This window comes from Heterodontus francisci, chromosome 17 (genome assembly GCF_036365525.1).
Source record: "Heterodontus francisci isolate sHetFra1 chromosome 17, sHetFra1.hap1, whole genome shotgun sequence".
In the NCBI taxonomy this organism is placed as follows: domain Eukaryota; kingdom Metazoa; phylum Chordata; class Chondrichthyes; order Heterodontiformes; family Heterodontidae; genus Heterodontus; species Heterodontus francisci.
In genome coordinates, this window is record NC_090387.1 from 44,752,522 (window position 1) to 44,776,875 (window position 24,354).

The following is a 24,354-nucleotide window of genomic DNA, read 5'->3' on the forward strand; positions in this document are numbered from 1 at the left end:
CAAAATAAAATCACTTTTAGCCCTCTTTTATGGCTGTTAATTTCCTTATTTCTGTACTCAAGTGCTGGCCTGTGCGGGTGGCTTGCCAGCATCCAGCTCTGACACCTGTTCAAAAATCAGAGGGAGGTGGCATGCTGCACCTTTCTCTAATTTTGTGCCCTCGTTTGCCTCTGGTCTGGCCTCTCTGGGAATTAAAAACATCTGCCTCTAACTGCTTAGAGTACAAGCCATTTATGCCTGTTGACTTATCTGCCTTAAATTTTGCTATTTCTTAATCACTTATTCCATATACTTCTGTAGTACAGCTACATCTTTCCAAGATTATTTGAAAAAAAATACAAAATGTTTATTAATTATATTCACCATACCTTCATATCATTTGCTCGTCTTTTATTTCATACTCCATTTTAGATTCTCTTCACTGGCTTGCTACACTTTTTGATATTGTTACGACCAGGTGAGAAATGTGTCTAGGGGTCTTTTGCGGTCTTTAACTGGTCTTATTGTAACAGGGTTCAATTTTAAACACAAACTGTGTTTTGAGCTTCCCCTTTGTGTGCTAGCATGCACACGTGATAGACACATGCAGATAGGGCCAGAAAAAGAGAGGAAAATATAGTAGAGAGGGGTTTGAGGCAATATCAGAAGAGTTTCTTATTTACTGTGCTTTGAGCTCGCTTGGTTGTAGATAGTCTTGCTGTTCGCCGGGGCCCAGTGTTCTTTTTAAACCTGATTCACGTAGGAGATTTTTCTCTCTCTGAAGTTCACATGTTTTCACAAGATTCAGTTCCGTGGGAAAGAGATGGACAGGCAGATAGGAGAGGGTTCTGCTTCAGTTCTAGGAGCACACGGCTTTCTGAGTTCAAGTTCTGTTTTTCCAATTTAAAACTCCCCTAGTTGGCCAGCAGGTGGTCACGTGATCGACTGGTTTGACCAGGTCTCTTCTGTGTATTGGGGTGGGGACTGGTTCCTTTGTTTCAACACTGTCTGGTACTATGCAAATGTCCTTCTAGTCAGGGGCTTGCAATTTTAAGTTTTAATGTTCATGTGGTGAAATAATGTGCCTCAGTCTTGGTAGGTGGGGGGTTTGCCTGACAATATTCATGACATTCTTCAGAATTTGTTAGCACTAATTTTTATTTTATGGCTCTGCTTTACGTTTGAGTTTAGTTTTAATCTCTATTTATCTACGGAACCCTATTTTTCATATTTTATAAATATATTTATTTTGTACTCAATCTAGCTCGTATTTGAAGGTTTGATCGGTCAGTTGATTTGGTGCCAGATCCCTTTTACAGCTGAACTTTGCATTGTTCTTTCAATCCAACACACTTATCTTTGACTCTTCATTATCCTTTTCTATTGTTACATTGAATCTATGTTGTGGTTATCATTTTTTGACTGTTCTCGTAATCCCATATCAGTTATTCACCCCATTTCATTTCTCAGAACTAAATCAGGCAATGTTTCATTCCTTGTTGGACTAGAAACTTACTGATCTAGGGAGCAGACCCATTCTAAAATTCATTCCCCACTTTGACACCATGCATTACCTTTATTACAGTCTAATTTGATAGTTAAACCTCCCAATATTATTGCCCAGCTGTTAACATATTTCTCTGAACTGTCTGCAGGTTTCCTCCTGTATATAATTTCCATTGTTTGATCTGCACACTAGAAATTGTACCATTTCCTTTCCTATTTCTTAATTATAGCCACATGAATAATTTTTTTTTACTATCTTAGCTATTTGTATGTATTTTCATTGTCTTACGGATTTCAGTTTCTAGAATCTCTCAGGTCTCTGCTTTTCTATTTGGCAGTTTGCAAATCATTCCACTCATTAAATTCCTCTCTATGACTATGGTACCTGTTGGCTTCTTTTCTCCTTCATTTTTTAAAGTCTCTTCTACTGTACAATGGACCTTGATTATCTTTCACTTCACAGTTCTGATGAACCTTACACCTGAAACGCTAATCTGTCTTTTCTCTGTATAGATGCTGATTGAGCTATTATATATTTCAAGCACTTTCTGCTTTTACTTCAAACTTCTAACATCTGAAGTTTTTTTTTCCATTTATTCCTGCAAATTGGGAGTCCGTTCACGCCTGAGACCTGAGATTGGAGATGTTCAATGTCAGAAAGCATACACATAAGACAAATAGGCAAACTATCAGTGCAGGACATTTTAAGGGCTTTACTTTGCAAATAGACAGTTTATTTTACTGCTTCAGAAGTTACTGAAATGTGTAAGTAACCTCTGATGGGCATTACTCATTATGTCTATGTTTGATTATTGTATTGTTTTAGTATTTAATTTTTTTTTGTTGTAGCTTTAATTCTCTATTTTAACTGTACTTCTATGCACTAGCTATTTCACCCTGTAAATCTGGCCTGTTAAACACTCTGACAAGGTACGATGATAATGGCAGAGAAATGCAAATGGATCATTTGGGTTTCCCCACACCTGTCCCCCTTATTTTCCTTATCAATTCTTTTCCCCTTGCTAACATCATAGGCATGCATGTTTAAATTCCTCGATGGCCTTGCCTTTCCCTATCTCTGTAACCTTCTTCAGCACTACAACCCTTGAAGATCTACGTATTCCTCCAATTCTGGCCTCTTATACAACGCCTGGTCTCTTCACCCCAGAATTGGCAGCCATGCCTTCAGTCACCTTTGTCCCAATTTCTGGAATTCCTTCCCTAAAGCTCTGCTTCTCCAATTTGCTGTCCTCCTTTGAGACCCTCCTTCAAACCTATCTCTGACCAAGCGTTTAGCCACCCCCTCCTAATATCTCTTTCTTTGACTTTGTGTCAATTTGTGCCTGATTACAATCTTTTGAAGTGCCTTGGGACATTTTCCTACATTAAACGAGCAATATAAATGCAAGTTGTTGTTGTTTAGCTAGAATAAAACCCTGTATGTGTAACAAATTGGTTCAACTAAACATTGGCAAGGCCCCATTCCATCCGTCTAACTATCTCCTCGGATTGAGCCTTAAAATGCCTAATCTTGGTATCATGGCAAGCTTCAAAACCCTACAATAACCACTATTAAGACTACATTTTTCCACCTCTACAACATTGACCAACTCCATTCTTCTTGCAATCCTACTCCGTGAAATCCTTATCTACACCTTTGCCACTTTGCTCAGATTTGTTTCTTCCAATGCTCTGCTCGTTGTTCTCCTTCACAAATTGCAACTCATCATGAACTCCACCTTTCCCACTAAATCCTATGCAAATTATGCCATACTATATCCAGCCCCATCACTTCTGCCCTAGCCTACCTTCATTGTCTCTTCAACCCTCACTGCATCAATTTCTAAATCCTTGTCCTAACTACAAGTCCTCACTATCTTTGCAATCTCCTTCCGTGCTGTTTGAGCACTTGACTTTCACTCTCCCAACTCTGGCCTTCATTCTACCTCTTCGCTTGGGTCTACATCACCAGTCCCACGTTCTGGAATGTTTTCCTTAAACTTTTCTGCCTTGGCTTAAAAGTTTCCTTAAAAGCTACCTATTTAATCTTGTCTTTGGCCAGTACTACAACTGATTCCCACCACTTTTGGTGTGTCCAGTTTTATTTGCCTCTCTGAAGTGCTCTGGGATATTTTGTTATGCTCAGGTTCAAGTTGCTGTTAGCCCTCTGGCCATTCAATTCTGCAATAAATATATACCGCTTCTGGAAGAGACAAGGTTCATTAAAGGACATGCTGTGAACCCATACACAATAAAGCTGTTTATTAAATCTTAAATTGTATCAAATATATTTTCCTCAATATTTTTAAGAAACTTCTTATTTCACTGAATTTCTATGTATAGTGATTTTTCAGGACTAGAGATTATGGAAATGCTTATTTTTCTTGTAATTTCCATGTTATGAACCTCTCTTTGTGAATGCCATCATTCGATTTTTTTTTTGTTAAAGTGGTGCCATTTTCAGTATATTTTCTACTATAATTTGCCCTGTGAATGATATATGATTCCAGTGCTGACTTCAACTGAGATTTATGGATCATTCAAAATTGTTATTTGATTTATGTTATATTTTATTTCCTGAGTGTTAGAAATCCTGATAAAGGAAGCCATATTTGGTTTCTACATACAGTGCTTTGTTCCTACTCAATTAATTTGGTTTTCTTTTTCTCTTCAAACTATTTTCATGATACACAAGCACAATGCTGAAGAAACAATACTTCCTCCAGGGAAAGGTGCAACAAAATCGAGAATCAAACAAAAGAAACACATTGAGCAACACTTCCTTCCCTATGACCTCCACCACTGAAGAGGACAAGAGCAGCAATGTCAAAGGCACATCACTACTTTCAGGTTCCCCTCCAAGTCATGCATCATTCGGACTTTCATGTATATTGCCATTACTTCATCATCATTAGATCAATACCCTGGATTTCCCTCCTTACCAACATCACTGCACCACTGTTACAAAGACTGAAGCAACTAAAGGAGAAGGCCCACTGCCAGCTTTTTATGACTCTGTTCACATTTTATAGTGTGATGAACTCAATGAAACAAATTTAGTGGCAAATAAAAGGTGATTTTAAATTTATAAACAGAAATCTATTAGACTGTAGAACAAGAAAAGTACCAAATGCTCCAACAGAATATCCATTACAACTGGCCAGATTCATGCTGGAAAATTGAAGAGTCTAATTCCCTTTGTGACTGCCATATGGTCCACTGATGCTGGCACCTCTTTACAGAGCTCTCTTCCAAGTGTCCATTTTACATGCGTGATCGGAGACAGTAATATAAAGGACTTTTCACCGCAGAGAAAATCAACGATATGAGATAAAATATGGCAATGTAAAATGTATTTTCCCTCGCATATACTTTGCATTTTCCCATATCTTGGTGATTTTCCACATATCCACACTTCTTGCACTATAATACTAACAAAGCTTAATCGTTTGCACACTTTTCACTTTAAAAGTTATTTCTTAAATTTGTGACAAGATTACAATTTATTCATAAAAAGGAACTTAGAGTCATAGAGTTATACAGCACAGAAACAGGCCGTTTGGCCCATCGTGTCTGTGCCGATAATCAAGCACCTAACTATTCTAATCCCATTTTCCAGCATTTGGTCCATAGCCTTGCATGCTATGGCATTTCAAATGCTCATCTAAATACTTCTTAAATGTTGTGATGGTTCCTGCCTCTACCATCTCTTCAGGCAGTGCGTTCCAGATTCCAACCACCCTCTGAGTGAAAAACTTTTTCCTCAAATCCCCTCTAAACCTCCTGCCTCTTACCTTAAATCTATGCCCTCTAGTTATTGATCCCTCCGCTAAGGGAAAACGTTTCTTCCTATCTACCCTAGCTATGCCCCTCATAATTTTGTATACCTCAATCAGGTCTCCCCTCAGCCTTCTCTGCTCTAAGGAAAACAACCCTAGCCTATCCAGTCTCTCTGCATAGCTGAAATGCTCCAGCCCAGGTAACATCCTGGTGAATCTCCTCTGCACCCTCTCCAGTGCAATCACAACCTTCCTATAGTGTGATGGCCAGAACTGTACACAGTACTCCAGCTGTATAAACACTAGTTAGGCCACAAATCCATCATAACCTCCCTGCTCTTATATTCTATGCTGCGGCTAATAAAGGCAAGAATCCTATATGCTTTCCTAACCACCTTATCTACCTGTGCTGCTGCCTTCGGTGATCTATGGACAAGTACACCAAGGTCCCTCTGACCCTCCGTACTTCCTCGGGTCCTACCATCCATTATCTATTCCCTTGCCTTGTTAATCCTCCCAAAATACATCACCTCACACTTTTCAGGATTAAATTCCATTTGCCACTGCTCCGCCCATCTTACCAGCCCATCTATATCGTCCTGTAATCTAAGGCTTTCCTCTTCACAATTTACAACACCACCAATGTTCGTGTCATCTGCGAACGTACTGATCATACCTCCTATATTCACATCTAAATTATTAATGTACACTACAACAGCAAGGGTCCCAGCACCGATCCTTGTGGTACACCACTGGTCACAGGCTTCCACTCGCAAAAACAACCCTCAACCATCACCCTCTGCCTCCTGTCACTAAGCCAATGTTGGATCCAATTTGCCAAATTGCCCTGCATCCCATGGGCTCTTACCTTCTTAACCAATCTCCCATGCAGGACCTTATCAAAAGCCTTACTGAAGTCCATGTAGACTACATCAACTGCTCTACCCTCACCTACACATCTAGTCATCACCTTGAAAAATTCAATTAAGTTAGTTCGACACGATCTCCCCCTGACAAAGCCATGCTGACTATCCCTGATTAATCCCTACCTCTCCAAGTGGAGATTAATTCTGTCCCTCAGAATTTTTTCCAATAGTTTCCCTACCACTGATGTTAGACTCACTGGCCTGTAATTACCCGGTTCATCCCTTCTACCCTTCTTGAATAATGGTACCACATTTGCTGTCTTTCAATCCTCTGGTACCTCGCCTTTGGTCAGAGAGGATTTGCAAATCTGTGTCAGAGCCCCTGCTATCTCCTTCCTTGCCTCACATAACAGTCTGGGATACATCTCATCTGGACCTGGGGATTTATCCACATTTCAGCCCGCTAAAACAGCTAATACTTTCTCCCTTTCAATACTAATATGTTCAAGTATATCACAATTCCCCTCCCTGATCTCTACACCTACATCGTCCATCTCCATAGTGAACACAGATGAAAAGTAATCATTTCAAACCTCACCTATGTCCTCCGGCTCCACACAAAGATTGCCACTTTGGTCCCTAATGGGCCCTACTCTTTCCCTGGTTATCCTCTTGTCCTTAACATACTTATAAAATGTCTTAGGATTTTTCTTTATCTTGCCCACCAGTGTTTTTCATGTCTCCTCTTTGCTTTCCTTATTACTATTTTAAGTACCCCCCCTGCACTTTCTATACTCTTCTAGTGCCTCCGCTGTTTTCAGCGCTCTGAATCTGCCTAAGCCTCCTTTTTTTTCCTGATGCAATCCTCTATATCCCTTGACATCCAGGGTTCCCTGGACTTGTTGGTCCTACCCTTCACCTTGGTGAGTACACGTTGGCTCTGAACTCTCACTATTTCCTCTTTGAATGACTCCCACTGGTCTGATGTCGACTTTCCTACAAGTAACTGTTCCCAGTCCACTTTGGCCAGATCCTTTTTTATCATATTGAAATCGGCCTTCCCCAATTCAGTACCTTTATTTCTGGCCCCCATCTTTGTCCTTTTCCATAACAACCTTAAATCTTACAGAGTTATGGTCACTATCCCCGAAATGCTCCCCCACTGACACTTCTACCACTTGTCCGGCTTCATTTCCTAGGACTAGGTCCAGTACTGCCCCTTCTCTTGTAGGACTTTCTATATACTGGCTCAAAAAGCTCTCCTGTATGCATTTTAAGAATTCCGCCCCCTTTAAACCTTTTGCACTAAGACTATTCCAGTTGATATTGGAAAGTTGAAATCCCCTATTATTACCCTATTATTTTTACACCACTCTGAGATTTGCCTACATATCTGCTCCTCTATCTCTCCCTGACTGTTTGGAGGCCTGTAGTACACTCCCAGCCAAGTGATTGCCCCCTTTTTGTTTTTAAGTTCTACTCATATGGCCTCATTTGAGGAACCTTCTAAGATATCACCCCTCCTTCCTGCAGTAATTGACTCCTTGATCAACAGAACTTGGAGAGGTTTCTGCAAGAAACCAAATGAGAAGAATGCCACAATTAAAGTTATTTATTAAAACTGGGTTTCACATCATCTCCTCAAACACACACCTTTTCTGTATTCTGGATGAGCCTGTGTTTTGCAATAATATCAAGTGTAAGACGTTGCACCTCATCTTCTGACTCCCTTTCTGTCCCACATTCCTGCTCTTTGGAGAGAATGGGAAGGGGCGGGGGAGACAAGTTGGAGCACCTTCACGTGGGTCTTCTCTTGGGCCTGGACAAAGTGGTCATCCGTATGTCCAGGCTGATGGGGCCCATGGGTGATGGCGTGGGCTGCCTAGCCTACGACCTTATTTGCACCTGGGTAGTCCCAGAGAAGGAGCATGCAGTGTCTGCAGGTATGCTTGAGGCCTTCTGCGACCGATTGGCACTGCAGGGAATGCAGATTGCAGTGGATAGTGCAAACATTATTCAAGTTGTAAGTTTCATTTGTTTTTGTTTAAGCCTTCTATTGGCTGCACCCCTCTATGAGAGGAGGCACTTTTGTGAGATATTTTTTCTTACATACCATAATTTTAATTTAAAAACAGCAAAAACAAGCACCTACAATAAAAAATGCACCTTTTCAGTACTTTCTATTATTTCAAATTTCCAGCATCCCCAGTATTTCCCTTTTGTGGCTCAGTTGGTCACACTTTTGCCTGTGAGTCACAAGGTTCCGGGTTCAAGTCCCACTCCAGGGCTTCAGCACAAAAATCAAAACTGACACTCGAGTGCAGGACTAAAGGAGGGCTGCACTATTGGAGGTGCCGTCTTTCAGATGAGACATTAAACCGAAGCCCCAACTGCCAGCTCGAGTAGACGTATAAGATTCCATGGTACTATTCTGAAGAGCAGGGGGAGTTATCTCCAGTGTCCTGGCCAACATTTATCCCTCAACCACCATCACAAAAACCACATTGCTGTTCGTTAGAGTTTGCTGTGCGCAAATTGGCTGCTGTATTTGCTACATTACAATACTTCAAAAGTACTTAATTGGTTGTAAAGTTCTTTGAGACGTCCGGTGGTCGTGAAAAGCATGATATAATTGCAAGCCTCTTCTTTTACAAGTACTTGAGACCTGACAATATTCTGTGTACAACAAGCTTGCAAATACACCTTCTCCTTGTGCGCCTCCGTGGTATACGCCGACTCGGCGCCTGCGCGGTGCCCTCTGACTCGGCGCCTGCGCAGAGCTTGCTCTTACGCTGTCCTCTGGATTAAGGTCGCCGTGCGGCGGTTCCCGAGTCCCGACTCCTAATGTTGTCGTTGATCGCTCGCTCCGGGCCTTTTGCCCCCTACTTGTCCGCTACCACATACACGGTGGCGTCGCAGCTGAAGCCGCTGGTGCCCGGCGTGGTTTCCACGGTCGATGCGGTGATCGTGGACCTCAAGAGGCCGTTCCTGTGCAGGGAATCAATGCAGGGCCAAGCGGCCCGGAGCGGCGCCGCCGTCACCGCCGGCCTCAACGGTAAGTGGAGCGAGGAAAGAGCGCGGTTTGAGGAGTAACACCGGGGGCGGCTCGAGCAGAGAGGCTGGGCGCTGCTGAAAGGTGAAGCGGCTTTTCACCGCGGCGTTTCCTGTTATTCACAGTTTATGGAGAAGTTACAGCGCTCATCTCAGGCTGTGGTTTCAAGTGACCTTGTGGTGATATTTAAATCCGTGAATTGGGTAGTTGGTATAAGAAATAGGCCAATGAGTCAAAAAATGCACGGTCAGTTTTAAACATGGGGTTACAGGGAGATTAGTTTATAAAACTGATACAGTGGTGCCCAGTATAGTTTTAAGTCACTTCACTGATGCCCGGTCTACTTGCAACTTCTATAGTCTGAATGAAAAAGTTTCATATCTATAAGGAATGGGAGAGGTTGCAGCACCTATTCCATTGTTCCTCAATTTCTGGCTACACTTCTGAACTTTACCGCCTGGCACTGAGGGTTGGATGTCAAGCCTGCAGACTTTTCTGGGGTTGGCGAAGACCACATTCACAGATTCAGGATGGGGGAGACCCTCGGAGCTGGTTATTCCAGATACCTGTCTGTCTCATGTAATCTAGTCTGTGCTTGAAGGACCTTGAGTAGAGTTCTAGAGTACGGTGTTTATGTAGCTGAAAGAATAACTGACAATGGTGGGGCTGATGTATAGTTTTTTTTCCCCAATGGTGGATCCAAAAGTTATTTTGTTAGGAGGGGATCTGATCAGGTGTACAGGAAGTGGTTTGAGATGGCTTTGTTGGTTATCAGGACTACAGCATTTAAAGAGCTGTTGGAGATATAGGTTGGGGGGTGGGGGGTGGTGGTGCTGGTGGCGGTGACCGTGACTAGGAGTCGTTTATAGGCCCTGAGTTTGCAGTAACACTAACAATGAGGTTATCGGCGCTTGCCTTTAAGATGTAAATCAGACAGCAGCTTCCTGATCTACACATTTATCTGGGCATGCATGGTCACTGGAGGTTGTTTGAGTTGTCCTACTCCTCCAGAAGCTTTAATGTAACTGTATCTCACTGAGAGATTCGGTATTGAAAGCTGTGACATTGCAATATTTTCATGTTAAGATTCCCACTAAACACACTATAAGAAGTTAGAGCTGGTCGATTCCAGTACATGTAAATTTTTAATGTCGTGATGAGCCTTAATTACTGCCAAATAACCTCTTTGACACTGAAAGTTCACTTTTAAAAGTGTGGAATCTCATTCTTTCAGATTTTAAGTTAATCCCACCTTTCTTTCTCCCTCTCTTTTGTTTTCTATGCCTGATTTGATATTGAATTAACTATTCTAACTTATACTTCCTGATTCAGACTTTGTGCCTCAGTAAGAATTCTTCAATCTGATTGCTTAAACAGATACACAGTTGCTTGAGTTCTGATGAAGGGTCACTGACCTGAAATGCTAACACTGCTTCTCTCTCCACAGATGCTGCCAGACCTGCTGAGTATTTCCAGCATTTCTTGTTTTTATTTCAGATTTCCAGCATCTGCAGTATTTTGTTTTATGGCAGGGCTAAAGTGTGGCGAGTCGAAGAGACTTAGCAGTTGGCAGGAAAAAAGACAAGAGCGCAAGGGGCGAGCCAACTATGTAACAGCCCCGACAAACAAATTTTTCTGCAGCACCTGTGGAAGAGCCTGTCACTTTAGAATTGGCCTTTATAGCTTCTCCAGGCGCTGCTCCACACACCACTGACCACCTCCAAGCGCTTACCCATTGCCTTTCGAGATAAGGAGGCCAAAGAAGTATTATGCTTGTCCTGTTCACACAGGTTCCAGTTCCCCTGTAGAGGACTCCACGCTGTTTTGGTTTTCTAATCACAGGAAGTTCCAGTGCACGAGTTTACTGAAAGTCTGTGCGCAAATTTAAATATACTGAAAGGCTGTTCAATCGTTGCTGATTGCAAAAACTGGGCCTATTTGGAAGGAGAAGTTTAGAGAGGCATTACAAAATCAAACTACTGTAAATACCTATGCAATTCAGTGATGTTGTCACCCCCTTAAGTCGTTTGCTACATTTCAGCTTGTGTGTTAGTGGGACCCAGGATGTAACAATGCAACTCATGTAACTGAAATAAACACTGATCCTTTGCTGTTTGGCATTGTATGGTTGAATATTAAGGTACAATAGAAGTAAGTCTCCCCTCAAAATTGCATACTGTAAGTTCTCCAAACCCCAAGTACCTTGTTGAGTTTTCATTAACTTCTATCATCCTTTCTTGGCTAACAATCTGGAGGAAATTGTTCTATTCAATTACTAGTTCATGCTGTTATGGCCAGGTGACGAGGGGGGGGACTTGGGCTCCCCTCTCCTCGTCCCTTCTCTTGTTTGATCGCCAATTGTTATGCTTACCACCTCAGTGAGTGTTGTACCTTTCCTTTAATGTGATTGCAAAGAACCAATCAGACAGGTTTTCTTGAGCTTCAACAAGAAAGAGATAAGTTTATTACACTTAACACTCCAACCCGATTTAAAATACTAAAAATACACTACACATTCACGCACACATTTACACGAGAGTCTCACACACACAAATAGATTACAGAGGGAAACAGATTTGGTGATTGGATTAAAACCCAGAATAAGTGGAACTTAAATACAGTCTGTAAGTCCAGTAGTTTTCGGTTGAAGCTATAGTCTTGAAGTCCTCGCTGGTCCAAGTGCATTGTGGTTGGATTGCTTTGCTCAGGGCTCCTGAAGGCAGAATTGGTTGTTGCTTCTCTTCCCCTGGTTGCTGGCTGTAGCGGTTTGTAGGCTTGGAAGGGTTTCCCCAGTCGCAGCCAGTTCTTTATTTGATATTTTCTGGGGGGAGAGAGACACGGGGCGGACGGCAGCTGCCATCTTCACTGCCGTACCCTTAATTACTGCCTGTCTGCTGACTTTATCACAAAATCTTAGTTTCCTCAGAGATGAACCGGCAGTAACATGATTCTATCAATCCCCTTTGTTTCCAATTAGGTTTTTCCTGGAATTTTCTAATGAAATTCAAGGTGCTACATGCCCCAGGATGTCCATCCATTTAAATTCTAAACTTGAGTCACTGAAATCTGCTACAGCTTGAAGTCTAAATAGTAAATGTTCAAAGTTCAATCAGTTTGAAGTCAACTTTTCAATTCCAACTAGAATATTTCAAATATCTAAAAAAAAAGCTTAATTTGGATTTGAATTAAGAATGCACTCCTGGTCTTGGAATTGCCATCTATATTCACAGCTTTATTATATTTTGAAATGCAATTAAGTCCATCTCTATTACTGTCTTGCAAAATATGTAGTTAAGTCCAAATTAATTTGATATGCTGAATACTCGCACTGTAGAGTTATCCTCCACATTGTCAAATTTGAATATTAAAGCATACATTATAAACTTTCACTTCTGGTAATGTTTTTTCATAACTGGAACATTGTAACAAGAACATGTATTGATCAATAAGTTGGTAGAAGCTCTTATTTAATAAACTAGAAATTCTGAAGGAAGATTAAGGCCCATCATTCATAATGCCACCAAGGCTGAAAAAGCCAAACTTCTTCAAGGCAGCCTTAGCAATAGAGGATAGATGGGAATTTAATTTCAAATCATGAGATAACAAGGCCAAAAATGTTATCAGTTGATAAAATGCAGTGAACAGCATCCACTAAGTTGTACCGGCTATGGTCAAATTGCCTGCCAACACAACTTCACTTAACTGGTGATTTTAATGTAATGAAATGTACCAAAGCTTTCCCACAGATCTGATGCTGGATTTTGGAGAAGCAATAGATGAGATGATTGAAGAGGTGGATTCAGTGTTAATTTTCAAAATCAAACACTGTCTTGCTCAGCTCAAATGGCATAGCCATTTGGATGTGGTACTGGAGAACAGGGAGCACCCATGGAATTCTCCCCCAGAGCATGCAATTAAATGTATTTAAATTACAGCAGAGTAGGAGAGAGCTGGCAAGTCAGACTGCATAGGCAGAAGTATCCAAGTTTTTTGACTGTGGGCTGCGTATATATGATCCTCAAGAGCCACGTGTAAAGTTTGGTCAATATTCCCATCAATTTGCATTTATCTCAAACTGCAGATACAAACAAATCTGAGGCAACCGTACTAAACAGCCCTTTACAAGCCTCCAGACTCAGTTCAAAGAAGGCAAACCAGTAAGAAATATAAGCCAAATAGCAGAGTTACCTGGGCTTTGTGGGTTGGATTGCTAAGAGTTGAGGACCAGGACAGCCGCGATATGGAGACCTTAAGTTATAAACTGGCCTTGCGCGCAAGCAGAAAATGAATGTAGCAATTCAGCAGCTCATTTGGCAGTCACTTCAATTGAAAAGAATATTGTACAATGGGAAGGAAGAACAAGCTGCCAATTCGCTACTGCCTTTTGAATTTATACCCCTTAATGCCAGTGGGTGTGCTTAATGCATAACCCACAGTATTCATGCAATTCATGTAAAGTCAATCAAGTGTTAAAATTCCCAATAAAATTAATGTTTTTCAAAAGTTGGAAAAATTATACGAATGCTTGCTTTTAGTTGGGAATGTTTAGTGCTACATTTTATACCTGTTTTAAAGGCAGTGAGAGAAAAGGTATTGTCCGAATCAAAACTTCCTTGTTGAGCAGGGGATGCCAGTAGTGATACAAGATTAGATTTATTAGATATGAGAAAGCTATACAAAAAATTTGAGAGATTTTATATTGGCTACTAAATGCTTACAGGAGAATGAAACTCCTAAATGGTATTCAAAAGATTTAAGCTGTGGCAAATTCAGATCATTTTTTAAAGGTACAACTTTGAGAGTGTGTTGGAAGAAAAATTTATGTCTTGCCTTTGTGTTTTTTGCACAGTTGCATCTAGTGTTCGATATGCACACAGCGATATTAAAGTTCCGGATTTCTCTGACTATAGACGAGAAGAAGTTCAAGACCCCAGGAAATCCTCACAAGACAGCAGTGATATCAGGAAGGGGTTCTCCTATTTACTAACTGGAACCACAGCTGTTATGGGAGCCTATGCTGCAAAGAATCTTGTCACCCAGTTTGTCACAAGCATGAGTGCCTCTGCTGATGTGCTGGCATTGTCTAAAATTGAAGTCAAGCTGAACGAAATCCCAGAAGGCAAGAACATGACCTTCAAATGGAGAGGCAAGCCACTTTTCATTCGCCACCGTCCATCCAAGGAAATTGAGAGCGAACAGGCAGTGAGCTTAGCTGAGTTGCGTGACCCACAATTAGATTCTGACAGAGTAAAAGATCCAAAGTGGATGATTCTCATTGGTGTCTGCACTCACCTGGGCTGTGTGCCAATAGCCAATGCTGGTGATTATGGTGGTTACTACTGTCCATGCCACGGATCTCACTATGATGCATCAGGGAGAATCAGGAAAGGCCCAGCTCCACTTAATCTGGAAGTTCCACCATATGAGTTTATTAATGAGGATCTTGTAGTTGTAGGTTAACGTTATGAACTTTGAACCAAGTACCTTCCAGTTTTACTGGTGTGTTGTTTGTACTATGTTGAACTGAACAGTTTTAGCACCATTTTGTTAAGGTAATTCCTGCTATTTTGGTGCTTGGAGGAAATGGTGTAAATCAGGATTGTCATCAATAAATATCATTTTGCCTCATCCAGCAATTGTGGTCCAATTTTTGAGGAATATATCATATGAATTCAGCTTACAATGGTAATTGTATTGATCAGGATCAGAAATGAATAAACTTGTAGGTGTACCAGTCACTTAACTGGGATTCATAAAATCATTCTTGTACACATGTACCCTTTCAAATTTGTTATCGATACAAATTATAGCCATGTTGAAGAATAAATGAAATTGTCTTCCTGTAAGCAGTGTTTAAGAGCTTCTTGCTGCCAAATTTGTGTGTTGTATTATTCATGGTATGCTTACAGAAATAGTTGATTTTTTTTTAAAAACCAAGTTGTTTCATAGGAACGTAGGAAATAGGAGCAGGAGTAGGCCATTCGGCCCCTCAAGCCTGCTGCGCTTTTCAACTAGATCATGGCTGATCATCTACCTCAATGCCATTTTCCTGCACTATCCCCATATCCCTCAATGCCTTTAATATCTAGAAATCTATTTATCTCTGTCTTGAACATATTCAATGACTGAGCTGCCACCGTCCTCTGGGGTAGAGAATTCTGCAGAAAAATGATAAATCTGCAGTTTGTTTCTAGATTAGGACCACACTGATTCTGCTCAGTCCTCTGTGCATTATGCCAACAATTCATGCAGTCTGCTTTCAAAGTGAAGCAAATTATGGAGCTTAACTTAGTTTTTATAAGAAACTTGCTAGTCCCTGATTGTCAACAAAACTATGCGCATCAACTCGTAAGCGAGCTAGAGTTCGTGGTAACTTAATTGCTGAACTTATCATAGAAAAATTACTTGTGTGTTCAAAAAAGTCAGATTTTATTTTAAATAAAGGTGGCAGTAAAAAATCACTCCAGTGTGCAAGCCATACCCTGCCTCTGCCCACCAACCCCCAGACCTGTAGATTGTAAAATCCTGCAACTAATTTGCAGTTTGTTTGTATAGTCTACCACCAGGAAGTAACTAATCGTGTGTGTAGTTTTCATACAAGCATTTTCCTAGGAAAAATACAAGTATATAAAATGCCTGAATTTATAAGTTGGTTCTGTTTTGAAAATTTGACCAATTCCCAGAAAATTTTACTTTTACTCACTTTGTAACATTGAATGACCCTCCACTTTGTGGATTTCATTCATGATCGTTTTCTAATTTAATCTGCACCAGTATATATTCATTCTTAGCATGGTGTATTCCATAGCTGAAATATGGCTTGTACGGTAACAATCTAACCTGAATTGAATTTTTTCAAACACTTATGTTTGTCATTTAGAATGATTTTAAATTGGCCTTTAACTCTAGGATGGGAAGGGGAAAATCATCCATTGCTTCTGTTTATGATTTAATGTTTTCCAGGAAGCTTTTTGCTAGACCTAATTGTCAATAAACTTAGCAGAAGCACACATGTTGATATGCAAGAAAGCAGTTAGTTTTGGCACAATTAATTAGCTGTCTTCAGACTTGCATGCAGAATGTGAATGTACCAGGCCCCTGGTACATTTGGAACTATATTTCAGCTAGCATCTTCAGGGCGTGTGGACCAGAGCGAAAAAGTTATTGGAAGATTATCACTATGTAGCACACAGCTCAATTCCTAAGAAGTATGACTATTTTACATATACAACTGACATGCTCAAACAATGAGACATTCTGATTCATGTACTAGTCCATGGCGATGATTAAAGTATTTACATAAGCAGCATGGAGGCAGTGTTTGCTGTGCAGCAGAGTCGTTGTTGAGTTTCCTCTTAACTGTAAAAGCTCCATCTAGTGGTTGAGCTAGTGATTGTAAAACCTGTCTGCAGTACAGATTAGTTTAAATGTCAGTTTAAAAAATAAAATTCAAACTAATCTGTTTGGGGTTTCTCAATACCTTTGAAGATGGCAGCTCCCTTTTGTTTCCTCATGATTTCTGTCTTCCCTGCTGCACTGTGTTTTGTTTCATTAATATCTTTAAACATTCAATTTTTGATTTTTCATGGCCCTGAGGATTTTCAGCTCAACACTGATCTTGGGAACTGGAGCCCTGCGGATAGCAAGAATTGAGAGGAACACAGGGTTCCTGTTCAGCCTTCTGGCTCCCCATTCATTCAGGAGTCTGGGTTGTTGAAGCTTTCAAACATGATGGAGCTTAGAAGAGGGCATTTCCTCAGTCCTGGTCTTCTCGTCAACAAGCCAGCTAGACACTGTTGAACCTGGAATACAGCAGTGGAAGTGCAATGTGTGTCCTGGGCTGAATCCCTCAATCATGGGAGCTTCATATCATAAAAGTTCCCTTTATAAGGGAGTGAGCGGGGTTGGGGGATGTACAGTTTGAGCAGGTGCTGCTGTCTTTCCAAAGCTGCACTTCCTGCCCTCCTCTAGCAGATGCTGCTGACATGTAAATGAAGTGACTCTCCCTATCCCTTTGTACTTAGGGGTCTGGCATGGAATCATTTGCTCCAACTCTGCAGTGCTAAATGTTCTAAATTCTTAGGTCTTCGCTACAGTAAGTGTGCCGGAGAACATTGAATTTCCATTTTAGATGAACAACCTTAGCATTGTATCCCCAAATTAGAAGAGGAGGAAAACTCCTTTGCTCTACCTAATAGTGTACCTAATTTCCAACTTAATATCTTCAATACACTAATCAGCTTTTATTTTTCAAACCATGGGCTCTGGATAAATTTGCTAATCTATGTGAATCATTGCTGGTTTTGAACTGTGGACCCAGAGTCATTAAGAACAACGTTAAGACTGGTTAGTTGATTGTGTGAAGGCACAATGCCTACATATCTGCTCTTCTATCTCCCTCTGTCATGGAATGAGGTGATGATACTTAGTAGCTTTTGGTGGGCATCCGATCTTTCTAGTGATACAGGAGAAATGCTGTGAACAACAGATGCCCCTCTACATTGCTTTCATTGATCTCACCAAAGCCTTTGACCTCGTCAGCAGACGTGGTCTCTTCAGACTACTAGAAAAGATCGGATGCCCACCAAAGCTACTAAGTATCATCACCTCATTCCATGACAATATGAAAGGCACAATTCAACATGGTGGCTCCTCATCAGAGCCCTTTCCTATCCTGAGTGGCGTGAAACAGGGCTGTGTTCTCGCACCCACACTTTTTGAGATTTTCTTCTCCCTGCTGCTTTCATGTGCGTTCAAGTCCTCTGAAGGAGGAATTTTCCTCCACACAAGATCAGGGGACAGGTTGTTCAACCTTGCCCGTCTAAGAGCGAAGTCCAAAGTACGGAAAGTCCTCATCAGGGAACTCCTCTTTGCTGACGATGCTGCTTTAACATCTCACACTGAAGAGTGCCTGCAGAGTCTCATCGACAGGTTTGCGGCTGCCTGCAATGAATTTGGCCTAACCATCAGCCTCAAGAAAACGAACATCATGGGGCAGGACTTCAGTAATGCTTTATCCATCAATATTGGTGACCACGCTCTGGAAGTGGTTCAAGAGTTCACCTACCTAGGCTCAACTATCACCAATAACCTGTCTCTAGATGCAGAAATCAACAAGCGCATGGGTAAGGCTTCCACTGCTATGTCCAGACTGGCCAAGAGAGTGTGGGAAAATGGCGCACTGACACGGAACACAAAAGTCCGAGTGTATCAGGCCTGTGTCCTCAGTACCTTGCTCTATGGCAGCGAGGCCTGGACAACGTATGCCAGCCAAGAGCGACGTCTCAATTCATTCCATCTTCGCTGCCTCCGGAGAATACTTGGCATCAGGTGGCAGGACCGCATCTCCAACACAGAAGTCCTCGAGGCGGCCAACATCCCCAGCTTATCCACACTACTGAGTCAGCGGCATTTGAGATGGCTTGGCCATGTGAGCCGCATGGAAGATGGCAGGATCCCCAAAGACATATTGTACAGCGAGCTCACCACTGGTATCAGACCCACCGGCCGTCCACGTCTCCGCTTTAAAGACGTCTGCAAACGCGACATGAAATCCTGTGACATTGATCACAAGTCGTGGGAGTCAGTTGCCAGCGTTCGCCAGAGCTGGCGGGCAGCCATAAAGACAGGGCTAAAATGTGGCGAGTCGAAGAGACTTAGTAGTTGGCAGGAAAAAAGACAGAGGCGCAAGGGGAGAGCCAACTGTGCAACAGCCCCGACAAACAAATTTCTCTGCAGCACCTGTGGAAGAGCCTGTCACTCTAGAATAGGCCTTTATAGCCACTCCAGGCGCTGCTTCACAAACCACTGACCACCTCCAGGCGCGTATCCATTGTCTCTCGAGATAAGGAGGCCCAAAAGTAAAGAAGATCTCCCTCTGACTGGGCGTCTATAGTACACTCCCAGCAGTGTGATTGCCCCTTTGTTGTTCCTTAGCTCAATCTATATGGCCTCATTTGATGAACCTTCCAACATATCATCCCTCCTCACAGCTGTAATTGTTCCCTTGATCAAAATTGCCACTCCCCCTCCTTTTTTATCCCTCTCCCTATCGTGTCTGAAAACCCTGTAATCAGGAACGTTGAGCTGCCATTCCTGTCCCTCCTTAAGCCATGTTTCCATAATAGCTATAATATCATACTGCCACATGTCTATCTGTGCCCTCAGCTCATCTGCTTTATTTGCTATACTCCTTGCATTGAAATAGATACTCTTGAGCACTGCCAAACTTTTTAAAAATTTTCTAAGCCTCGTTTCCTCTGTCTCCCAGACTCATCCATTAATTTTCCACCTTCCATTTTAATTTTAGATGAGTCTACCCTCAGGTCCCCATCCACCTGCCAAACCAGTTTAAACCCTCCCCAACAGCACTAACAAAATGTCCCGCAAGGAACTCAGTCCCGGCTCTGTTCAGGTGCAACCTGCACAGGTCCCAACCCCCTGCAGAGCTGTTCCCAATGGCCCTGGAATCTGAAGCCCTCCCTCCTGCACCATCTTTCCAGACACGCATTCATCTGTCTTATCCTTCTATTTCTATACTCACTTGCACGTGGCACTGGGAGTAATCTGGGGTTTACTAATTTTGAGGTCCTGCTTGCTAATTTCTTACCTAGCTCCCTAAATTCTGACTGCAAGATCACATCCCTCTTTCTACCCATGTCATTAGTTCCACTGTGGAACACGACTGCTATCTATTCACCCCTCCCCCTTCAGGATTGTAGAGTAATGAGGAATAGTTTGGTTTGGATTAGAGTCCAAAACAAATAAAAATATATAGTCTGTGGGATCTGGTAAATCTGTTGTCCTGTGGATGAATTTGTGATTTTGAAGTCTGGTTGGCAGAAGTACACTTTGTGGCTGGCTCACCTGGTTAATATTTTTTTTTGGAACAGATTTGTAGGTGGCTTTCTTCCCTGGGGTCTCTATCTGTAGTAATAGTAGACTTGGATGTTCCACAGTAGCAGACAGGTTTCTAAACTTGCGTATATCTGGAGAAAAAGAGGGAAACACACAGCCCCAATGGGGTCTTGTCTGGTTAGCATTCTAAGCTTGTCTGCTTCAAAGTCTCAGGAACTTGCCCTTGTAGCAGAAGCCCACTAGTTCTTCACAGATGAGGAAGTGGTCACATGATTGTCCAGTGTCCTCATTTGCAATTTAATTAGATTCAAGTCAAGGAATTCTATATCTCTCTTGGGTCTCATTGTTTCAATGTTCACCCCCTGGGGCTACAACTCGACTGTTAATGTTCCAAGATGGTTTTGAATGTTTTGCAATTAGAAGCTGATTCCAAATTCATGAAGCATTTGTGAGGTATGTCAATGCAAATTGTGGTGGCTATCTTGGTTGCCAGCTTTTTAAACGATAAATGTACGATGCCAGCTTTCCTTTTTAAAAGTTTAATGTAGGTTTCCAACCGATGAATTAAAAATCCTCTTCAAGTAAAAGGTGTTGCTATGGGTACCTGCATGGGTCCTAGTTATGCCTGTCTTTTTGTGGGATATGTCTAGCATTCTTTGTTCCAGTCCTACTCAGGCCCCCTCCCCCAACTCTTTTTCCGGTACATCGATGACTGTATCGGTGCCGTTTCCTGCTCCCGCCCTGAACTGGAAAACTTTATCAACTTTGCTTCCAATTTCCACCCTTCTCTCACCTTTACATGGTCCATCTCTGACACTTCCCTTCCCTTCCTCGACTTCTCTGTCTTCATCTCTGGGGATAGGTTGTCTACTAATATCCATTATAAGCCCACCGACTCCCACAGCTACCTCGACTACACTTCTTCACACCCTACCTCCTGTAAGTACTCCATTCCATTCTCCCAGTTTCTCCGTCTCCGACGCATCTGCTCTGATGATGCTACCTTCCATGACGGTGCTTCTGATATGACCTCCTTTTTCCTCAACCGAGGATTTCCCCCCACTGTGGTCGACAGAGCCCTCAACCATGTCCGGCCCATTCCCCGCACCTCTACCCTCACCCCTTCCCCTCCCTCTCAGAACCGTGACAGGGTTCCCCTTGTCCTCACTTTTCACCCCACCAGCCTCCATATCCAAAGGATCATCCTCCGCCATTTCCGCCACCTCCAGCGTGATGCCACTACCAGTCGCTTCTTCCCCTCCCTTCCCCTGTCAGCATTCCGAAGGGATTGTTCCCTCTGCGACACCCTGGTCCACTCCTCCATTACCCCCACCACCTCGTCCCCGTCCCATGTCACCTTCCCCTACAATCGCAGGAGGTGTAATACCTGCCCATTTTCCTCCTCTCTCCTCACTATCCCAGGCCCCAAACACTCCTTTCAGGTGAAGCAGCGATTTACTTGTACTTCTTTCAATGTAGTATACTGTATTCGCTGCTCACAGTGTGGTCTCCTCTACATTGGGGAGACCAAGCACAGACTGGGTGACCGCTTTGCGGAACATCTCCGCTCAGTCCGCAAGCAGGACCCTGAGCTTCCGGTTGCTTGCCATTTCAACACTCCCCCCTGCTCTCATGCTCACATCTCTGTCCTGGGATTGCTGCAGTGTTCCAGTGAACATCAATGCAAGCTCGAGGAACAGCATCTCATCTACCGATTAGGCACACTACAGCCTGCCGGACTGAACATTGAGTTCAATAATTTCAGAGCATGACAGCCCCCCATTTTACTTTCATTTTTAGTTATCTTTTTCTTCCTTTTTTTTTACATTCTTTTTTACATTTTTTACAATCCTTTTTTTTTGCATTTTTTTCATTTCATCTTAGTTTGTTCAGTTTGCTTACCCACTGTTTTTTTCAGGTTTGCACTTGCTACTGTTCAATATTCAGTGTATTAACAGCTAATCTGTGCTAATTCTTTGTCTTTCAACACACCATTAACATATTGTTTGCCTTTGCTCCATGACCTTTTGGTCAGCTATGTGGTCTGGTCCAATCTAGACCTCCTTTGTTATCTCTTGCCCCACCCCCACCTCACTTGCTTATAACCTGTGACTTTTCTAATATTTGTCAGTTCCGATGAAGGGTCACTGACCCGAAACGTTAACTCTGCTTCTCTTTCCACAGATGCTGCCAGACCTGCTGAGTGGTTCCAGCATTTCTTGTTTTTATTTATTATTAATTAAAAATCGTCATTTGGCAGAGCGTGTTTTCTTGATACTAAGTCACAAATTGTTAAGATAGATTTTTGGAGTAAGGGAAATAAGACAGTATTTCTTACCATACGCCTGCCCACTGTTTGTTTCCTGTTTGTTCTTTGGGCCAGGGCTGTTCATTTTTCTGCCCACTACCAGCCTCTCCACTAATGCTTTGTCTTTTAATATACCATTAACATACCAGTTGCTTTTGTTTCATGACCTTCTGGTCAGTTATTCTCTGTGACCTGTCCTATCAACACTTTCACTTTTGTTATCTCTTGCCTCACCCCCACTTTATTTGCTTAAAACCTATTACATTTCTAATATTTGCCAGTTCTGATGAAAGGTCACTGACCTGAAACATCAACTCTGCTTCTCTCTCCACAAATGCTGCCAGACCTGCTGAGTATTTCCAGCATTTCTTGTTTTTGTTACAAGAGATATGGGGATTGTGTGGAAAAGTAAAGTTGAGGTTGATGCTTAGCCATAATCTTATTGAATGGCACAGCAGACTTGAGGGGCAATATGACCTACTCCTACTCCCATTCCTTATGTTCTAAGATATGGAAGGCAGGCTTTCCTCTGCCAGCACCAAGGGAATTGTCTAGGAAATCAATATAGGAAAAGAAGGTGGGTGGGGTATGCATGTCTCCATGGGAACCTGCCTGACTTTATCAATTTAAGTTAATTGACAAAGATTTGGATAATCACAATTAAGCCCACAAGCTCTTCTCCATATGATTTTCCAATAGGTGAGAACAGGCAATGGTGCTTCCGATTCTTTTCCCTGCTTTTGACATTTGGCCGGACCTTTAGTGTAGTTGTGTGGCTGGCTTAACAATACAAAATTAGAAGTCAAAACATCCATCAGTTCAGTCGAAATCTGGGAATTATTTGTCTCACAACCATTGACCAGCAGACAGGTTAAGAGTCATTAGCAGAAAATAAAACTATTTAAAAATGAAGAAAAAAATTAACACAACTGCAGATGTTTCTGTTGCGATTGCAACATAAAAGCAATTTTCCATTTCCCTTGGATAAAGATTGCTTAGTTGAATATAATTCTCCAGCCCATAACATTATATAATTAAACTAAAGTACAATGCTGTACTGCACCAGAGGCGCTTATTAATTTTTTTTCTGTGCTAAAGGTATGAATTATTCAGGCACAGTGATCCAAGATTGTGCTAAATATGCTCCGAATATGGATTAGCAAATCAACAACGTAGGAAATGAAACCTGGGCATTCTCAGCCATTATATCTATAAAGGCATAGAAACATAGAAACAAATATTTCAATTAAGTTTTATTTTGCAATGATATTCCCGCACCACCAAACTAAAACCTAACACCTGTAATAACAATGGTAATGAGACAGCTTGTGAACTAAAGTAAACAAAAAAAAGTTACGTGTAATGAGCACAGAAAGGATCAGATCAAAGCAGGATTTATATACGCATGCAGCCAGGATTCCTTTTGTGCAATCAAAGGGGCAAGGAACAGTATAGCTACAAGAGCCGAATGTCCCCTCAATTCCATCAAGAATAGCGTCTTGTGGAGTTGAAACCCAAGCTTTGTGGCATTTGCACTTGAAGATGTAAAATAAAATGCATTGAAAATTTTTATTTGATTACATGTAAATTATATTTGCTGTTAATACAGATACGAGTCCTTTACCTGTCAGCAGACTCTCAATTCCATCTTTTAATAGCATTAATGAATGCAACTGCAAGAAACAGTCAGTCCTAGGATTGCAATTGTTTTTTTTTACAAGGCCAGTTTCAGAATCTGAGGAAGGAGAGATAACAATTGTTCTATCTATGCATCTATCTAATATTGGGCTGGATTTTCCATCCTATCGAGTGGGAGATGGGCTGGGAAGTTATTCCACCAGCTTGGCAGAGTACACTGTCAATTTCTGGCTTTTATTGCTGGAAAGGATCACAGCAACTTGCAGTTACATAGCAGCTTTAATGCAGAAAAATGTCCCAAGACACTACATAAGACAAAAACTGTCACCAAGCCAAAGAAGCAGATATTAAGAGGGATGTCAAAAAACT

The 24,354-nt window shown here is 41.8% G+C and overlaps 1 protein-coding gene across 1 annotated transcript; it reads left to right on the forward strand.

Annotated features, from left to right (window-relative positions):
- Window positions 1–8,897: 8,897 nt before the first annotated feature.
- On the forward strand, window positions 8,898–14,812 carry uqcrfs1 (ubiquinol-cytochrome c reductase, Rieske iron-sulfur polypeptide 1). Its single transcript, XM_068049362.1, has 2 exons — window positions 8,898–9,185; window positions 14,032–14,812. The coding sequence occupies exons 1-2, from the start codon at window positions 8,975–8,977 to the stop codon at window positions 14,640–14,642; spliced, it is 822 nt and encodes a 273-aa protein (XP_067905463.1). The 5' UTR covers window positions 8,898–8,974; the 3' UTR covers window positions 14,643–14,812.
- The last annotated feature ends 9,542 nt before the right edge of the window (window positions 14,813–24,354 follow it).

What these genes read in the sequence shown, in the direction of transcription:
- uqcrfs1 (XM_068049362.1), top strand. Translation starts at nt 8,975, where the DNA reads ATGTTGTCGTTGATCGCTCGCTCCGGGCCTTTTGCCCCCTACTTGTCC. An exon ending in CGTCACCGCCGGCCTCAACG is followed by an intron (nt 9,186 to 14,031) that starts GTAAGTGGAGCG and finishes TTTTTTGCACAG; the next exon opens with TTGCATCTAGTGTTCGATAT.